Source organism: Morone saxatilis, unplaced genomic scaffold, assembly GCF_004916995.1.
Source record: "Morone saxatilis isolate NCDOM2014 unplaced genomic scaffold, NCSU_SB_2.0 Contig10, whole genome shotgun sequence".
Taxonomy (NCBI): domain Eukaryota; kingdom Metazoa; phylum Chordata; class Actinopteri; family Moronidae; genus Morone; species Morone saxatilis.
The window spans coordinates 9,463,132-9,476,897 of NW_023339652.1; the positions used below are offsets into that span (position 1 = coordinate 9,463,132).

Here is a 13,766-nt window from a genome sequence, read left to right on the forward strand (position 1 = left end):
GTATTTCTACACACATTGCTCAACAGGGTTGGGAAGATTACTTTAAAATCCAAGTGTAATCCAATACAATTATAATTAGAGAGTCAGTAACCTAATCCAAATATCACAATATTGAAGTAACTTGATTACCTCCCATTACTTTTGGATTACCTCAACACCAAATATGTAAATAGAGACCAGAGCAAAGATCAATAAGAAATATTGATGGAAGTGGATTCTATAACAGCACAATGTAAGCTGAGGAAATAAAATGGGAACCAAGACTTTAAGCATCAAGAAATGAGTGTATTTTTAAAGAAATATTTTAAAAATAACAATCCTGCTAATAATCCTAATTTTTTTTACCTAAAGTGTAACTGTAATCTGATTACATAACTGTATGTTGAGCGTTTGCTATAATACTTAAAGACAACAAAAGAAACCAGTGAGTCAACATCCATTTATTTTTATTTTTCTTATAAAAAAAAAAAATGTAGACCTTGTGGACAGACCAGTTCACAAAAAAAAACAACCGAAATCTAAATCTTCAGACTCTTTGAAAACAGAATCACAACATAGAGTCTTTAACCTAGATTTATTTTCATACATACATTTCAAACTTCTTTGTTCCTTTTTTTAAAAACACAGTAAAACGTGCCTCGCCTTTTCCAACGAGCGTGTGAAACAAAACCTTTTTACAAATGACCGATGAAAGAGCAAAAAAAAGTATTTCCAAAGGGAAACAAACAGATCTTAAAGCGTAACGCTGCAAATACATTCTTTTTCCAGCAGACAAAAACAAAAACAGTAAAATAAGCACTTTGGTCTTCCTCCTCAAACACACTGAAGATTGATTATGCTAGCATTTTTTTTTCTTTTAATGAATGTTAGTTTCAGTTAGCAGGAAATACTAACTCAATAACTGAGGTGACATTTAGGATGTTTTTCTGTGAACGTACCACGTAGGATTGACTTCAGAGAGTGAATTGTTGAAGGACTATACTAAGAGTTCAGAGCTAACGTTAACTTGAACCGGTGAGGTACAAAAAAAACAAGATGTAACTTCTTTTCTTCCATTTAAAAAAAAAAAAAAAGTGTTTATAAAGTGCTCAAGTCTTCATTGATGTTCAGACCGGGTTTAACTGCTGTGTTTGGAAACCTGTGACAGACTAACTATCATATTTCATAAAGCCTTAAATCTTTACTTCTTAAATGTAAATTAAATGTAATCTTGGTGGCGACAAACTGACCAATCAACCAGCTCTTTTAGCTGCTATTACGATAATTATACGGTATTTACGGTAAGAAATGACTAGAAAATTTCTTTAAATGTCACTTTTTGTCAGAAAAGCTCTAAAAAAAAAAGTTACATTTAGCATTCAACAGGGGTATTTCCTAAAAACAGAAGCCACTTGTAGACTCATGTTCACTCACTGTCACTATTTTCTACATATATGGATCTTTTGTCATTTACAGCTGTATAGTCACATGCATCATTTTTTGCTTCCATGAAATGTTGCATTGTGGGATTGTTTATAGAGGTTACTGCTTTCTGCAGAAACAGACCTTCTGTTTATTAATTTAGGAAGTCGGTTTCACAAAGCAGGAAATAGGCCAGTGTCCTAATCTGCACTTTACATTGTCGAGGCTCCGCTAACAGAAGTCGTTTCAACCAAATCTCATTCATTTCCTGCACATTTTAAGAGGATGTTGTACTTGAACGTTTGTTACCACCTACAGAGCACACGTAGGTGCAAATACTGTCACACCCACTGACGTGGGTTGATGAAATTAAATGAAACTTTTAAAAATAATTTGCTTTGCTGCAAGAATTGTTCAGCAAAACCTGACAAGACTTCTACAAGTGTGTGTCTGTATCTTTAACCTGTGGCCATATTGCTTTCAGCTCTGTCTAAACTTTGAGTAAATGTCACGTGTCTTCCACGTTCTGTTATTTCAATGAACTGTATGATTGTTCCTCTGGAGCCGGTGTGAGTGGAGGAGAATGAGTTACGAGGAAGTGAGAACTCAATAAAAATCTTTACATTCTTATTTGTCAAATATCAGGAAGTTACACCGAAAACATATCTTTAATTTTAGTGGATCATTTTCTGCAATAAACCAGCCAGATGTGAGATAATGAAGCGTCATTGTAACTGTAGTCTGATCACAATATATTGCAATAAAACTAGAAACAATTTCTTTTGTTATCGAAAGAAAACCACCGGACTAATGTTTGTATTTTTAAAATGGGTTTAAAGTTCGTAACAGAGTTTTGTAACTTACTCAACATATAAATAATAATAACTTTAAGCAAATAAAACATACAATTACAATAAAAATGTTTTTTTTTTGCCCCATCCACATCCCAATACTTTGCCTCTGAATGTGTGAATGAAAACCGAAGTGTCGCAAACGCAGCTGAGAACCTAAACCATCACGTTAAACGTAACAATAATACTAACACTTGTTGTAGACAGGTAAAATGTAGCATTGCTTTGTGTCATAAAAACACAAAAACGAAACAAACTACAATTCAAATAAAACCTAAGTAAAAACACTGAGTGGGTAAATAAATAGTTTGTGAATTGCACAAAGTGGGAACGTTGAAGGTCAAAGCACTCCGATATGTTCAGTCCTTCAGTCAGTCGACCGTTTCAAATCGATCAGTCGTGAAGGTCGATGCCGTTTCTCCGTTCATTGTCACGATTTGATCTTCCACAGCTGCGGACAGGAAGAAAACAGGATTTATGCTCAGATCTTATGTTTGGTTTATGAACGTTTAAACAAACAGTGTTAAAGTTTGATCTGCAGCAATAAAGAAAGTGTCCAGTTAGAGAAGTGCTGCAGCTTTAAGTACCAAAAGTAAAATTATTCATATATATATATAAACATAATGTTGCCAGTCGTCAAGGTGAAGCTAATTTTCTAACTACTTTCGGTTGAGTAGGTTAATATTCAAAGATACATAGACTATAGTAACACATCATTTAAGATCTCATGTCTTATGTTATATATGTTATATCCAGTAACTTGTAGCTATAGTTGTCAAATGTAGTGCAGTAAAAAGCACAATATTTCCCTATGAAATGCCGTAAAAGTATAAATATATTAACAAAGTAACATTAGTTTTAAATACTGTATACTCCAGTAAATGCAAATTGTACTTGTCTGTCTTCAGTCAGAACCAGAAAGTAGAAAAATGTATTTCATCTTTATGAAATATGTGGTGCAGAACTAGTTTCTGAAGTGCTGTAGCTGGCGAGCTAACTGCTAACTTGTTAAACAGCTGGGACACGCTGTCGCTCATCAGCCACATTATAGCTCTCAAAGCTAGCTGGCTTCATTTAGCAGCCTCAGTCACTGACAGGACAATGCAGAAAGTTCACAGACACGTTTGTATTTCTGTCTTGTAACTGTCTGTAAACCGTGTATCTTCTGTTCCAGGGTTATAGGGGAGTGTGTGGTGCAACACAGATAAACAACAACAACAACTATCAATCTCTCTCGGATTTGAACTCTCCGTTCTCTCAAAGGTCAGCACTGCGGGGACTGCTTGCTTGGTGTTCAACAGTGTGAGTCAAAGTTGAGGTTTTACTTCCCCGCCTGCGAGCTAATCTTCTACCGATGTAGAAAGTAACCCGAGCCTCAATAATCCTAAACACTGGACAACAGCAAAATAAAACCCACTCACCTTCAGGTTAAATCCTAATAGGTCAGATATGACTCCTGACACGGCGGACAGGATGACCACCTGGGTGATGTTGTAGAGCAGAGGGTTCATAGTCAGACCGTACAACCTGAAAGGAGTGTCTAACTCCTGGAGAGAGGAAGGGAGGGATACAACGGTTGTTACGATTATAAGGAATATTTAAAAAAAGTCCATTAAAAAGCAGTCGGTGCAGGTATTTGGAGCAAAACAACGGCACCTTGAGTAGTTTGGTAGCCAGTTTTAAGACGTTGTTGACCAGTGTCAGCTCCTCTTTCTTGTTTGGCTTCTTCTCCATCTTCAGATACAGGTTGATCTGTGAAACACACAATGGATCAATATCTGTGTCTGGAGGCATGTGGTGGTGTGGTTATGCATGTTGTTCTTTCTCTTTGTGTGTGTACCTGTTCAGTGAGCAGTATGGAGGTGTTGCTGTACTTCTTGCTGGTCTCGGAGCCCAGAGTGACGAACCTGAGCAGGAACAGGGACAGACTGGAGCACCAGATCACCAGTTCCCAGTTATAATGACACTCCAGGAACGTTTCATGGACGTGCAGCAACTGGAGGAAGAGAGGCAAGTACATTTACAGCCCACTTTATTTTAGTAGAACATTTATTTTCTTTAATCTGAGGCGTCAAGACTTTCTGAAGAACTTAAAGCCACTGTGTGTAAAAATTGAAAATATCTGATTTTGGCGCCTCCCAGTGTTGAAGCAGGACACTTCGCTGGCCAAAAAATGATAATTACACTGAAACTCTTCACATAGTTGCTTTAATTTCAAAATAGAAAGAAAAAACTAAATGGAGACTAAAGAATGTAACTACACATTGAAGCTGCGAGTGGTCTGTGTTGTTCTACAGGTTTCCAGTGCTGGTCGAGTTAAAAGTGAAGACCACATTAAGCATGTTGAAGCATGTCTTCAGTAACACATGGTTGATTACTGGGCTTTCACCAGCTGACCAATAACAGTTCTTGCTGTTTCTCTGTAGTGTGGTAGAAAATGGCCGCATTGTTATATTTACTTATACTCTTTGTTGTGAGAATGGTTCCAGACTGTGCAAACAGAAAGATTACGAGACCTTGGATCTGGAGATAGGCTTGTTTTGGGGTTCTGACATGATTCTGTTGTTGAGATCGCTCAGAAAAGCCACACATCCCTCCATGTGACTGTTTGATTATCAAGAAACCCCTATGTAACCCATGTTGTGTAGAGTCTAATCAGAGAGTTTATTCATCATGTAGTCACGCTGTAAACCCTCAACACACAACTATAAATCCAGCTCGAGTCAGTTCATTTTAAAAAGGGCGTTTACATGTGAAAACACGTCCACACTAAAACCCTAAGTCAGCAGCAAACATGTTTCTCAGCCAGTTAAACCGGCTCCTTTTCATTGTTGCCACCAGAGGTTGTCAGCAATACCTGCATGATGATGATGGATATCGAGGTATAACCTGATAACCTGATAACCTTTTCACAGCAGCCATGTTGACATGAAATAGTAGGATAAACACAGGTGTTACCAATGATAATAATTAGTTAACCTTAATGAGTATCATCTGTAACACCTGTGTTTACCCTACTATTTCATGTCAGTGGCTATGAAAAAGGTCTATTGTATACCGTCTCTAGCGGTCAGGAAGAATTCATAGAACAATGTTTAAATTCAGCTAATCTCATAATGTGTGTATTGTTCCGTAATATTAAAACCAGGAACTCCCAAGCTAACCAGTTTAATGTGTAAAGCCCATGTGAACTACCAGGTGAAACCTGTGGTTAACAGACGCTACCTGGGCACAGCAGATGAAGACGACGGACAGAGTGAGCAGGAAGGCAGACGACACGATCACATCCACTGAACGCTGAGGACCCCGTCTCTGCAAATGCATCAGTACAGAATTTCACTCGGTGAAATATAAAATATATAAATATAAATGCAAGTTTTCCCCGTAATTTACTATTAATTACAAAATCCAGTGCAAAAATGTTCCAAAGTTTGTGTACATCATCAGTGCGGTACCTTGAGGTAGGAGCGTAGCGACAGCCACATCTTGATGTTCTGAACTTTCTTCAGTCTAAAATGAGGGACTTCAGACTTCCTGGCTCTGCGGGCTGAAGTCAGGTGACCAAACAGCTTGGCAAACAGTAGCCTCTGAAACACACACACGAACATTAATTGATAAAAATTCAACTTTGGTGCAAAAACTCTCTCGCAGCTTCACCAGTTCAGAATGTCACTGTCTCACCTGTTTGTAGGTCCTCTCTGCTACGCTGAGCAGGAAGAAGAAGAGCCATATAAGGCAAACGCGCACCAGGAAGCTGAGTGTCACCATGATGATGACCAAGGCATCTGAGCCAGACTCGCCTCCCAGCGCCACAGACAGCAGCTCATTGGCTGAGAGCGTGGTCAGCTGATCCAAGTCGCGGTACTGAGCCAGCCTGCAGGAAATAACACACGACCAACACCCATGTTAGGTTTTTTTAGAGATTAAAGCAGATGAAATAACTTCACATATCGAGAGGAGTTACGTTACCTGTACGCAAAAGGTGTGAGGCCGAGTGTCACTGAAACCAGGTTCCCAAAGACCTGGTAACCAATACCGGGAGTGTAGAGATTCACCTGTGTGGGGAGGCACAGAAAGACGTCATGAGTTCTTTATTCCTCCTCTGATGAGCTGGTCAAACGTCAACGTGATCCTTTATTTACTCACTCTGTTCATGATCATGCCGCTGATCTCCAGGACGGACATGTCTGCCTTCTTACAGTCGTTTCCCTCCCACACTATGGCGCTCACTCTCTCCAGACCGGGGTTGGAGCTGTGCAGCCAGGGAACGTGACCCTGAGAGGACAAAACGTACATCATCCATTACAGCCACTTCATCGGCGGCGAGAATTTAACATCACACGGCTCAAATATGTTCTGAGGCTTCAGAGAGTTTGTTTTGGGCCAAAATGGCTGTTTTGATAGTAAAAGTTGCTGGTCCCTGAACTAGACGTCTAAAAACATTTCAATCAAACAAAGCCCAGTTGTTATTTAGAGTCCTATAAATATTCAGAGGTCTTATGTTGGAGGGTTTACAGACCTGATGGAACGGGTCGTCTCTGTATTCTTTTTTAGCAGGAGGACAGACAGGCGTCCCTCCACCTTCTCCCTCTGTAAAGAAAAGATTATCTATGAAGAGGGACATTAAAATGTTTTAGCAGGTACATCAGAAGCATTCAAACAAACAACTTTCTTTTGTTTATCATTTGTTTATCTTCTCTTCTAAGCTAATCTCTTCCTCTGACCTGTTTCTGAGGTGCAGGACGATCTGCACTCGGCACAGTGCAGGAAGTCTTCCCACATCAAGTCCTCTGTCTCCGACTCGTGTCGAGTGCTCTCGGAGTCCTGAGTCCTCAGACTGGAACATCTGGAGCTGCAGCTGGTGCCGGACTTGGGGACGTCCTGACAGACAGAAGAGAGGATTGTTATTTTGTGGAAAATAGGAAATTACATCTATTTTCTGACATTCTGACAAAGGGAACATGTTGTCTTCTGTGTGTTCATGTGTACCTCAACAGCGTAGTGTTTCTTGTAGTGGTGTGTACTCTTGCGGTTTCTGAGCGTACAGTCACTGTTCATTCTTTCAACTCCCCTGCGGAGGGTGCTGTAGGATGCTTCAGGGTCCTCCTCACTGGACGCCTCATCTGATGCTGGCTCCTAAAAGACAAAACAAATTAAAATAAAACAAGTCCTGCAGAGACAGACATTTTGTGTGTCTGTCATTTGCCGATGTAAATAATCAGCAACTGGTTTGATTAATCACCTTACTGCCGCTCGCCAGAATCAGTCCCGTGCTGTGGGGTGTGTGAGCGTGTGCGGGCTGGCCGTGAGAGTTCCAGCACACCTCGTCAGCCCTGTTCAGCGAATCACATCGCTGCTCGTGGAGCTGCAGCCCCTCCTCGCTGCTGCGATTGGTCACCCGGCCGTCCAGCGACACGTAGCCGTTGTCTGTCTCTGTCGACTTGTCGATGGACAGCTTGGACTTCTTAGATCTGAAAGAGGAAGCAAAGGAAGAAAAAGAGGGAAGAAGGGTAGAAGAAAAGGCGAGATTGATAGAGAGAGAGACATGTATAGATGGACAGATCGAGACAGACAGAGATTAGATAAAAGACACAGCAGGGTGGTGAGTTCATCAGTAATGATGTTAAATCTCAGAAGCAGACATGCAGTGAGATAAATCATACTAACAAGGATGCATTCAGCACAACACTGTGGAACATTCATACAAAATGAACTGGATAAGTTAATAAATGAATGAAAATGAAATAAGGGATAAAAAGCACTGCGCATTAAGTATCGTAACTATAATATCTCAACGCTAGTGTAATTGGTGATATCAGCTGCAGCAATATTAGATTTCTCAGTAAGTAATTAAAAAGTCTCACAAATTGGAATTTTAAACATTTAAAAAAGGTAAACAAGTGAGTAAATTTAGAGGTTTAATAAATTAATCACTGAGAAAAATGAACCCACGTGCTGAAGTGAGCGTGGCAGATAATCAATAGACGAAGTAACCAAATCAGGAGTTATTCAGTGCTCAGAAACGTTCCACACTGTTGCGGTCTGCTGAAAGCTGGTCAAAGTAGAAGCTTGGGGAGAATTATACAGTTAAAAAAAAAAGTCTAGTAGACTTTAAGTAAATATTTAGCTTGTGAAACTTTCAGATACGCCCCGTACTTCTTTTGAACACAGCTTGGTCAGCAAGTCATGCGCATCAAAAAAATCAGCTGCAAAATCCCTCCGATACCAAAGTCTGCTCTCGTTGGTTACATTTTGGTCACTCAGGAATCAACAGCCGGCCATATCCGGCTAAATGTCGACAGTAGAGGATTAAGAAATTAACGAGCAGGTCAGAATAAGGTTTTCTCCCATTAGAAGTGCAGATAGAAACTGGTTTCCTCCATGGTTTCTGGGAATATTAAAGCTAATAACAGGAGAGGAAGTGATGTTGCAGCTGAAGAAGCTCAGGTTAGGTCTGAGGCCAAGCTGGGATTCAGTTTTTGACTTGGTGTTTCAGATCAGTATGTTTATTTACTGGTTGGACAACATAACTTTGTAATTTGATGAAATTCCAGATTGTGAATTTACTAGTTTGACCATAAAAATTATTTTATTCTAACTAAAACTGGATAAAAAAAAAAAAGAACAATAACTTTGACGTGGGTAATATGTCGAACTGAATCCCAGCTCCGTCTTTTTTACATCATCTCGTTTTAGGAAGATGGGAAATGAAAATACACACCCAGCTTTACAGATATCATGCCAGAAATCTTGGAAGAGAGCGCCCAGGCTGTATGTGGTGCTGGTTGAGTGGGAGTGTGGCGCCCCCTCCTGTGTGTTATCGGTAGTGCTAGACCCATCACCTTCCCTATGCACCTCCATCTGAGATGCCTTCCTCAACTTCCTTCAGTTTGGAAAGAATAGAGGGGTGGAGAGAGACTTAGAGAGGACACTATGAAGAAACTACAGCAGTGTGTCCACCGGGAACCTGGCTGCATTTTCACATTGTGAGAGGACTTTTTTTTTTTTTTTAATCAGGTGTTACCAGTAAAAAAAAAAAGATCTAACCTTTACAGAAACTTGAGTTTTAAATAGCAAAGCACTGATGCAGCTACTGGTTCCCGAAACTCAGGCACCCGCTGGACACAGAGGCTGATACAGTTAAAAAGGCAAATTCCACTAAAATCCTCTTTTAGGTTGTTATTCTGCAAAAGTAGATTTTTTTATAAAAAATAAAGAGCATCGGTGACTGAAACTGTCTCATTTTCTGTCATATTGATTCATATAAATCATATCAAATTATTTAAAAACAAATAAACAACACTTAATTATGCCCATGTTTTGTTTTAAAAAAAAGGCTTTCAAAACTTTATTATAAAGAATTTCCCAGATTGTAAGATGTCATTAGAGAAAAGCATCACATTTCACCATATTTCCTTTTTCCTTTTGTGAAGGGATTCAGTGTCTACTTCTGCAGAATATTAACATAAAAGTTAGATTTAGTAGAATTGCTCCATAAAGATTTGGTTATTAATAAAAGGACACAGAGGAGAGGTGAAGGACAGGACTCTGTCTTTTGGTTTTCAAATTAAAAAGGCAGGATAAACAGGATGTTCATAAAGGGGAAAAAAAAATAACAAAACCCACAATTGCTGGTTTTGAATCAGAGCATTGAAATGGCAAATGTGAAAATAAACGCTGCTACTGTTACATGTAAATTTGGTTTGTGACCTCAATGCAGGTAAACAAATAGCACTCAGATTTTCCTTTTTTAAGAAGTCAAATAGGCTAATGACACATGAGTGAAATTTGGGACTCTTTTTGCCTATGAGATGAAATGTCTACGAGAGAGAGAAAGACAGATAGACAGAAACGTACAGAAACAAAATTGTGTAAAAATACCCCTTTTCATGATTGTCCCTTATTTGTTCTTGAAGTGAGAGTGGACCCAGGTCGATTCAGTGAAGGAGCAAACACCCCAAACTCAAAAACCTCCCCAAACCCTTTCCAAAACTGTGGCATGGTCCAATTTTCTTCCCAAGAGTGTGAAAATTGTCTTTACATCATTTTAGAACCAGAAACAGCAGCCACACACCGACAAGCTTTAAACCAACAGAGAGAAAATCACAAACTACAAGTCTAAAAAACTGCAAAAACCACATCAAGTAAAGCAAGCTACTTTCTACTTTCACACACAATGAATCCCATTTGTGGTTAACCACTGACATTAGTTTGATCATGGAGACACTTCCTTAAAACACTCCCATTATCAATCAAATGACTCGTCTAATTTTCCTGGTTTATATTTCCAAGAAGGATCCTCTTTGTAGGGATGTTAACACCTCATTTCCTGCCTGGCAGGTGGTCAGAACATAATCTAGATACAATACAAAGGCTGTTTTTTAAGTGCTGGTCCTAATTCTTGCCCATAAAAGATCTTTTAAATAACAAAGAACTGTCAAAATGATGTACATTTAGAAAGATTTAAATACTAAATTGAGTCTGAGAAGAGTCTGATGGGTGCTGATGTTGACAGAAACCTGTGGAAACTCTCTCCATGATAAACATGCTTCTGTTCAGTTTGATTTTTAGTGAAAGAAGCAAAGACAGTGAGGACAAAGCAACAAAAGACTTATTCATTCATTAGTTTCCACAACTTTCTTCATCCCCTCTTGCTCTATCTTTTGCTTGTTATCTCCATTTTCCATCTTTATGTGTTCCAGATTCTTCCTTTTAACCAGAGGGACTTTCTGATATTTGAATGTTCTCTTTCATCTGCTTTGTGACTAATCTATTCCTGCTCCTCTTCTTTTATCCTTTACTTGATCTTTCCTCCTTTCTTCCCCTCTCTCCAGCTCAATTCCCCTTTATTGTTTTGCACTACTTTCCCTGGAAATGTTTCATGTTTCTAAATCTTTTTTCTTCAGTTCCCTCCCTCTCATATGTAGTATTTCCGTCCTGTTTTTGCCCATTGTTACCTGCGTCTCTTCCCCCCGCTGCTGGAGGTGGGTTTTGGTGTCCTGGTGGAGACGATCTGACAGTGGACGGTGCCCAGCAGCAACATGAGCCAGATGGCTCCAAACACCTCTGTGGTCGGTATCCCATGAGGCTGAGGGATGCTCACGTACAGGACTGCTGCTGCCGCTGTGGGAGAGAGACAATTTATTACAACATCACAAACAGAGACATTAAATGACAGTGTCAGAGAATAAGCAGCTTTGTGAGGTCAAAATGACATCTTCTTCAGGCTTGATGAAGATCCAACTGGGATCAAAACATCTGACATTAATCACACAGTGTAACAGACAATTTCTTGTATTTAACACATATATAATTCTATGACAAATAAACATCTAGCTGCTGAAACAGGCTTAAAATTGAGTGAATGTTGGACTGAAAGGTGTGTGTGTGAGTGTTTTGATGTGGTGTGTGAAGGAAGTGAGCAGGAAGGGTGGAGGGTTGGAGCGAGAGATAAAAAACAATAAAAACTGTTTTTGTGAGGGCTGAAAAGGCCATCTTGATGTAGGTGGTGGAAAACACCATTCATTGGTCTTGAATGTGTTTGTGCGGCAAGTGTGCAGCTCTGTAGGCGTAAAACGCCCGGGAGTACTCCGTGCTCGCAAGATGTATTTTAAGAAAAACAGCAGATCAGACACACAGTAGCAGCTGAACATCTTGTGATCTTTTCCATAAACATCCACTGAGGATCGGTTCTCTTAAAACTAGGAATTGTAGATATGAAATGAAGCATGATTTCGCAACTGTATGACCTGTATCTCATATTTAAGAAACAGATGTTGGTGCACAGTTTAGGCATTTCCACCACAACACCGACACCTACCCTGCAGCAGATAGAGGACCAGCAGTAAGAGGAAAATGGCCCTGGAGGTGACCTGGATCCACCATCGATAAAAGAACGGGAAGAATACGACTCGGACGATGCCCTTCCTGGTCAGCGACGTCCACGGACTCTCTGGCTTGGCCTTGGCGAACGCCGAACCTGAGGATGAAGAGAGTAAATACACACTCAGGTTAACGGGAGCTAATTAGGGACTCTGCGGTGAGCAGAAAAGCTCATCACCGGAGTCACGTTAGAGCAGCGTGTTTATCCTCCCCCTTTCTGATGCCGGCAGATCTTCTCTTTTCTACTTCCCCTTCATCCTTCTCTTCCTGTGTATCTAATCTCTCTTGTTTATCTATCCGTCTTCCTGTGCAACAATGAGGATAAATTTGACCGATCTGATGAATAATTGAAAATGTGATGAATATGAGACAGATACGAAGAGATGAGAACGCAGATAGAGAGATGAAGACAGAAAGAGCGAGGATTAGCGGTGACAGGAGGTTGGCACGGCGACGCCGGCATCTCAGGTTCATGTGTGTGTGCGTTTAATTTCGACGCCAACGCCGAGCAGACCAATGGTTTTAGTTTTAGCAGAAAGCCGTCTGGTATCTAATCTAATTAGCTTGATGGAAAGGAAGTGTACACACACACACACACACCCACACACACAACACACTTTGGTTCTCACTCTAACCAAGTCCACATCTATAAGGTCTGGTTCTGACCATGTCCTGTCTTCTTTGGCTTGTTTCTCAAGCCCTGCAGGGTGGGGACAGAGAGACACAGAGGTCAATAACAAAGAAGAAGCAGAGGAAGAAATTTATCAAACATACTCACTCACACACACACACAAACACACACACACACACAGCACAGGAATTCAACTACAGGAGGTTCATTGTGCACTTTATCGCTTCATAAACACACACACATTTAGTGTTTGAGGAGGCACACCGTGCATTCAGGCTCTCACTGCTACAGGATCTCTTCTACTCACATATACCAGATTTAACTCGACATTTTCAGCCTGATCTTAAAAACAAATGTTGACATTTGCTACTTGGCGTTCGTTAGAGAGTTCAGACTATAAAAAAACATAACAAAAACAGCAAAAACATCCCTAAAGACCTGTAAACCAGCTGTGTCATTTCAAAACAGTGTGTTATAGTCGTCATTCATCCCTGTGAGGTTTGCTGTTAGAGCCTTTAAGTTGGTCGCTTGTGCAGTTTATGACCCTGGGAATGACGCTCCCCTGTGGCACGCTTGTTTCCTGTGCCCGCCAGCCACTTCCTCCTACAATGCATACACTTCATCTGTGTGTGTGTGTGTGGGAAAGAGTGTGTGACTGCTCTGTCAGCTGTGATGACAAACTGTACTGAAACTTTTTGTGACCGTAAATCCTGCATGACAGCCTTTCTGTGTGACTCACAACAGGTACAGTAAAAACAAATTAATATTTAGAAGATGTGAGAGAGGTGAGGTACAAAAGTACAGAATGTCTGCTATGGTGAGTTACTATAGTGAGCCCAACAATAGTTTGGTTTTAATGAGGTTTCTTATCAGGGACTGTGGGTAAATACCACAGTGAAGTAACCTTTTGGATATAAAATCACTCATGTGTGTCATTACATTTTATCCTGTTGGACATTAATGTGCAATTTTCTCATAATTAGCGCATGAATTCTTGAGTT

At 40.1% G+C, this 13,766-nt stretch overlaps 1 protein-coding gene across 1 annotated transcript in view; it reads right to left on the minus strand.

Moving 5' to 3' along the window:
- Positions 1–425: 425 nt before the first annotated feature.
- Positions 426–13,766, minus strand: part of LOC118336695 (putative homeodomain transcription factor 2) — a 33,008-nt gene continuing 19,667 nt past the window's right edge. Inside the window, 18 exon segments of the mRNA XM_035673376.1 lie at positions 426–2,703; positions 3,674–3,799; positions 3,909–4,004; positions 4,093–4,248; positions 5,478–5,564; positions 5,708–5,839; positions 5,934–6,126; positions 6,222–6,307; positions 6,399–6,527; positions 6,772–6,842; positions 6,977–7,133; positions 7,242–7,388; positions 7,495–7,723; positions 8,974–9,135; positions 11,210–11,375; positions 12,073–12,233; positions 12,765–12,799; positions 12,802–12,834. Of these exon segments, the coding sequence (XP_035529269.1) occupies positions 2,683–2,703; positions 3,674–3,799; positions 3,909–4,004; positions 4,093–4,248; positions 5,478–5,564; positions 5,708–5,839; positions 5,934–6,126; positions 6,222–6,307; positions 6,399–6,527; positions 6,772–6,842; positions 6,977–7,133; positions 7,242–7,388; positions 7,495–7,723; positions 8,974–9,135; positions 11,210–11,375; positions 12,073–12,233; positions 12,765–12,799; positions 12,802–12,834 (2,187 nt within the window). The 3' untranslated portion in view covers positions 426–2,682.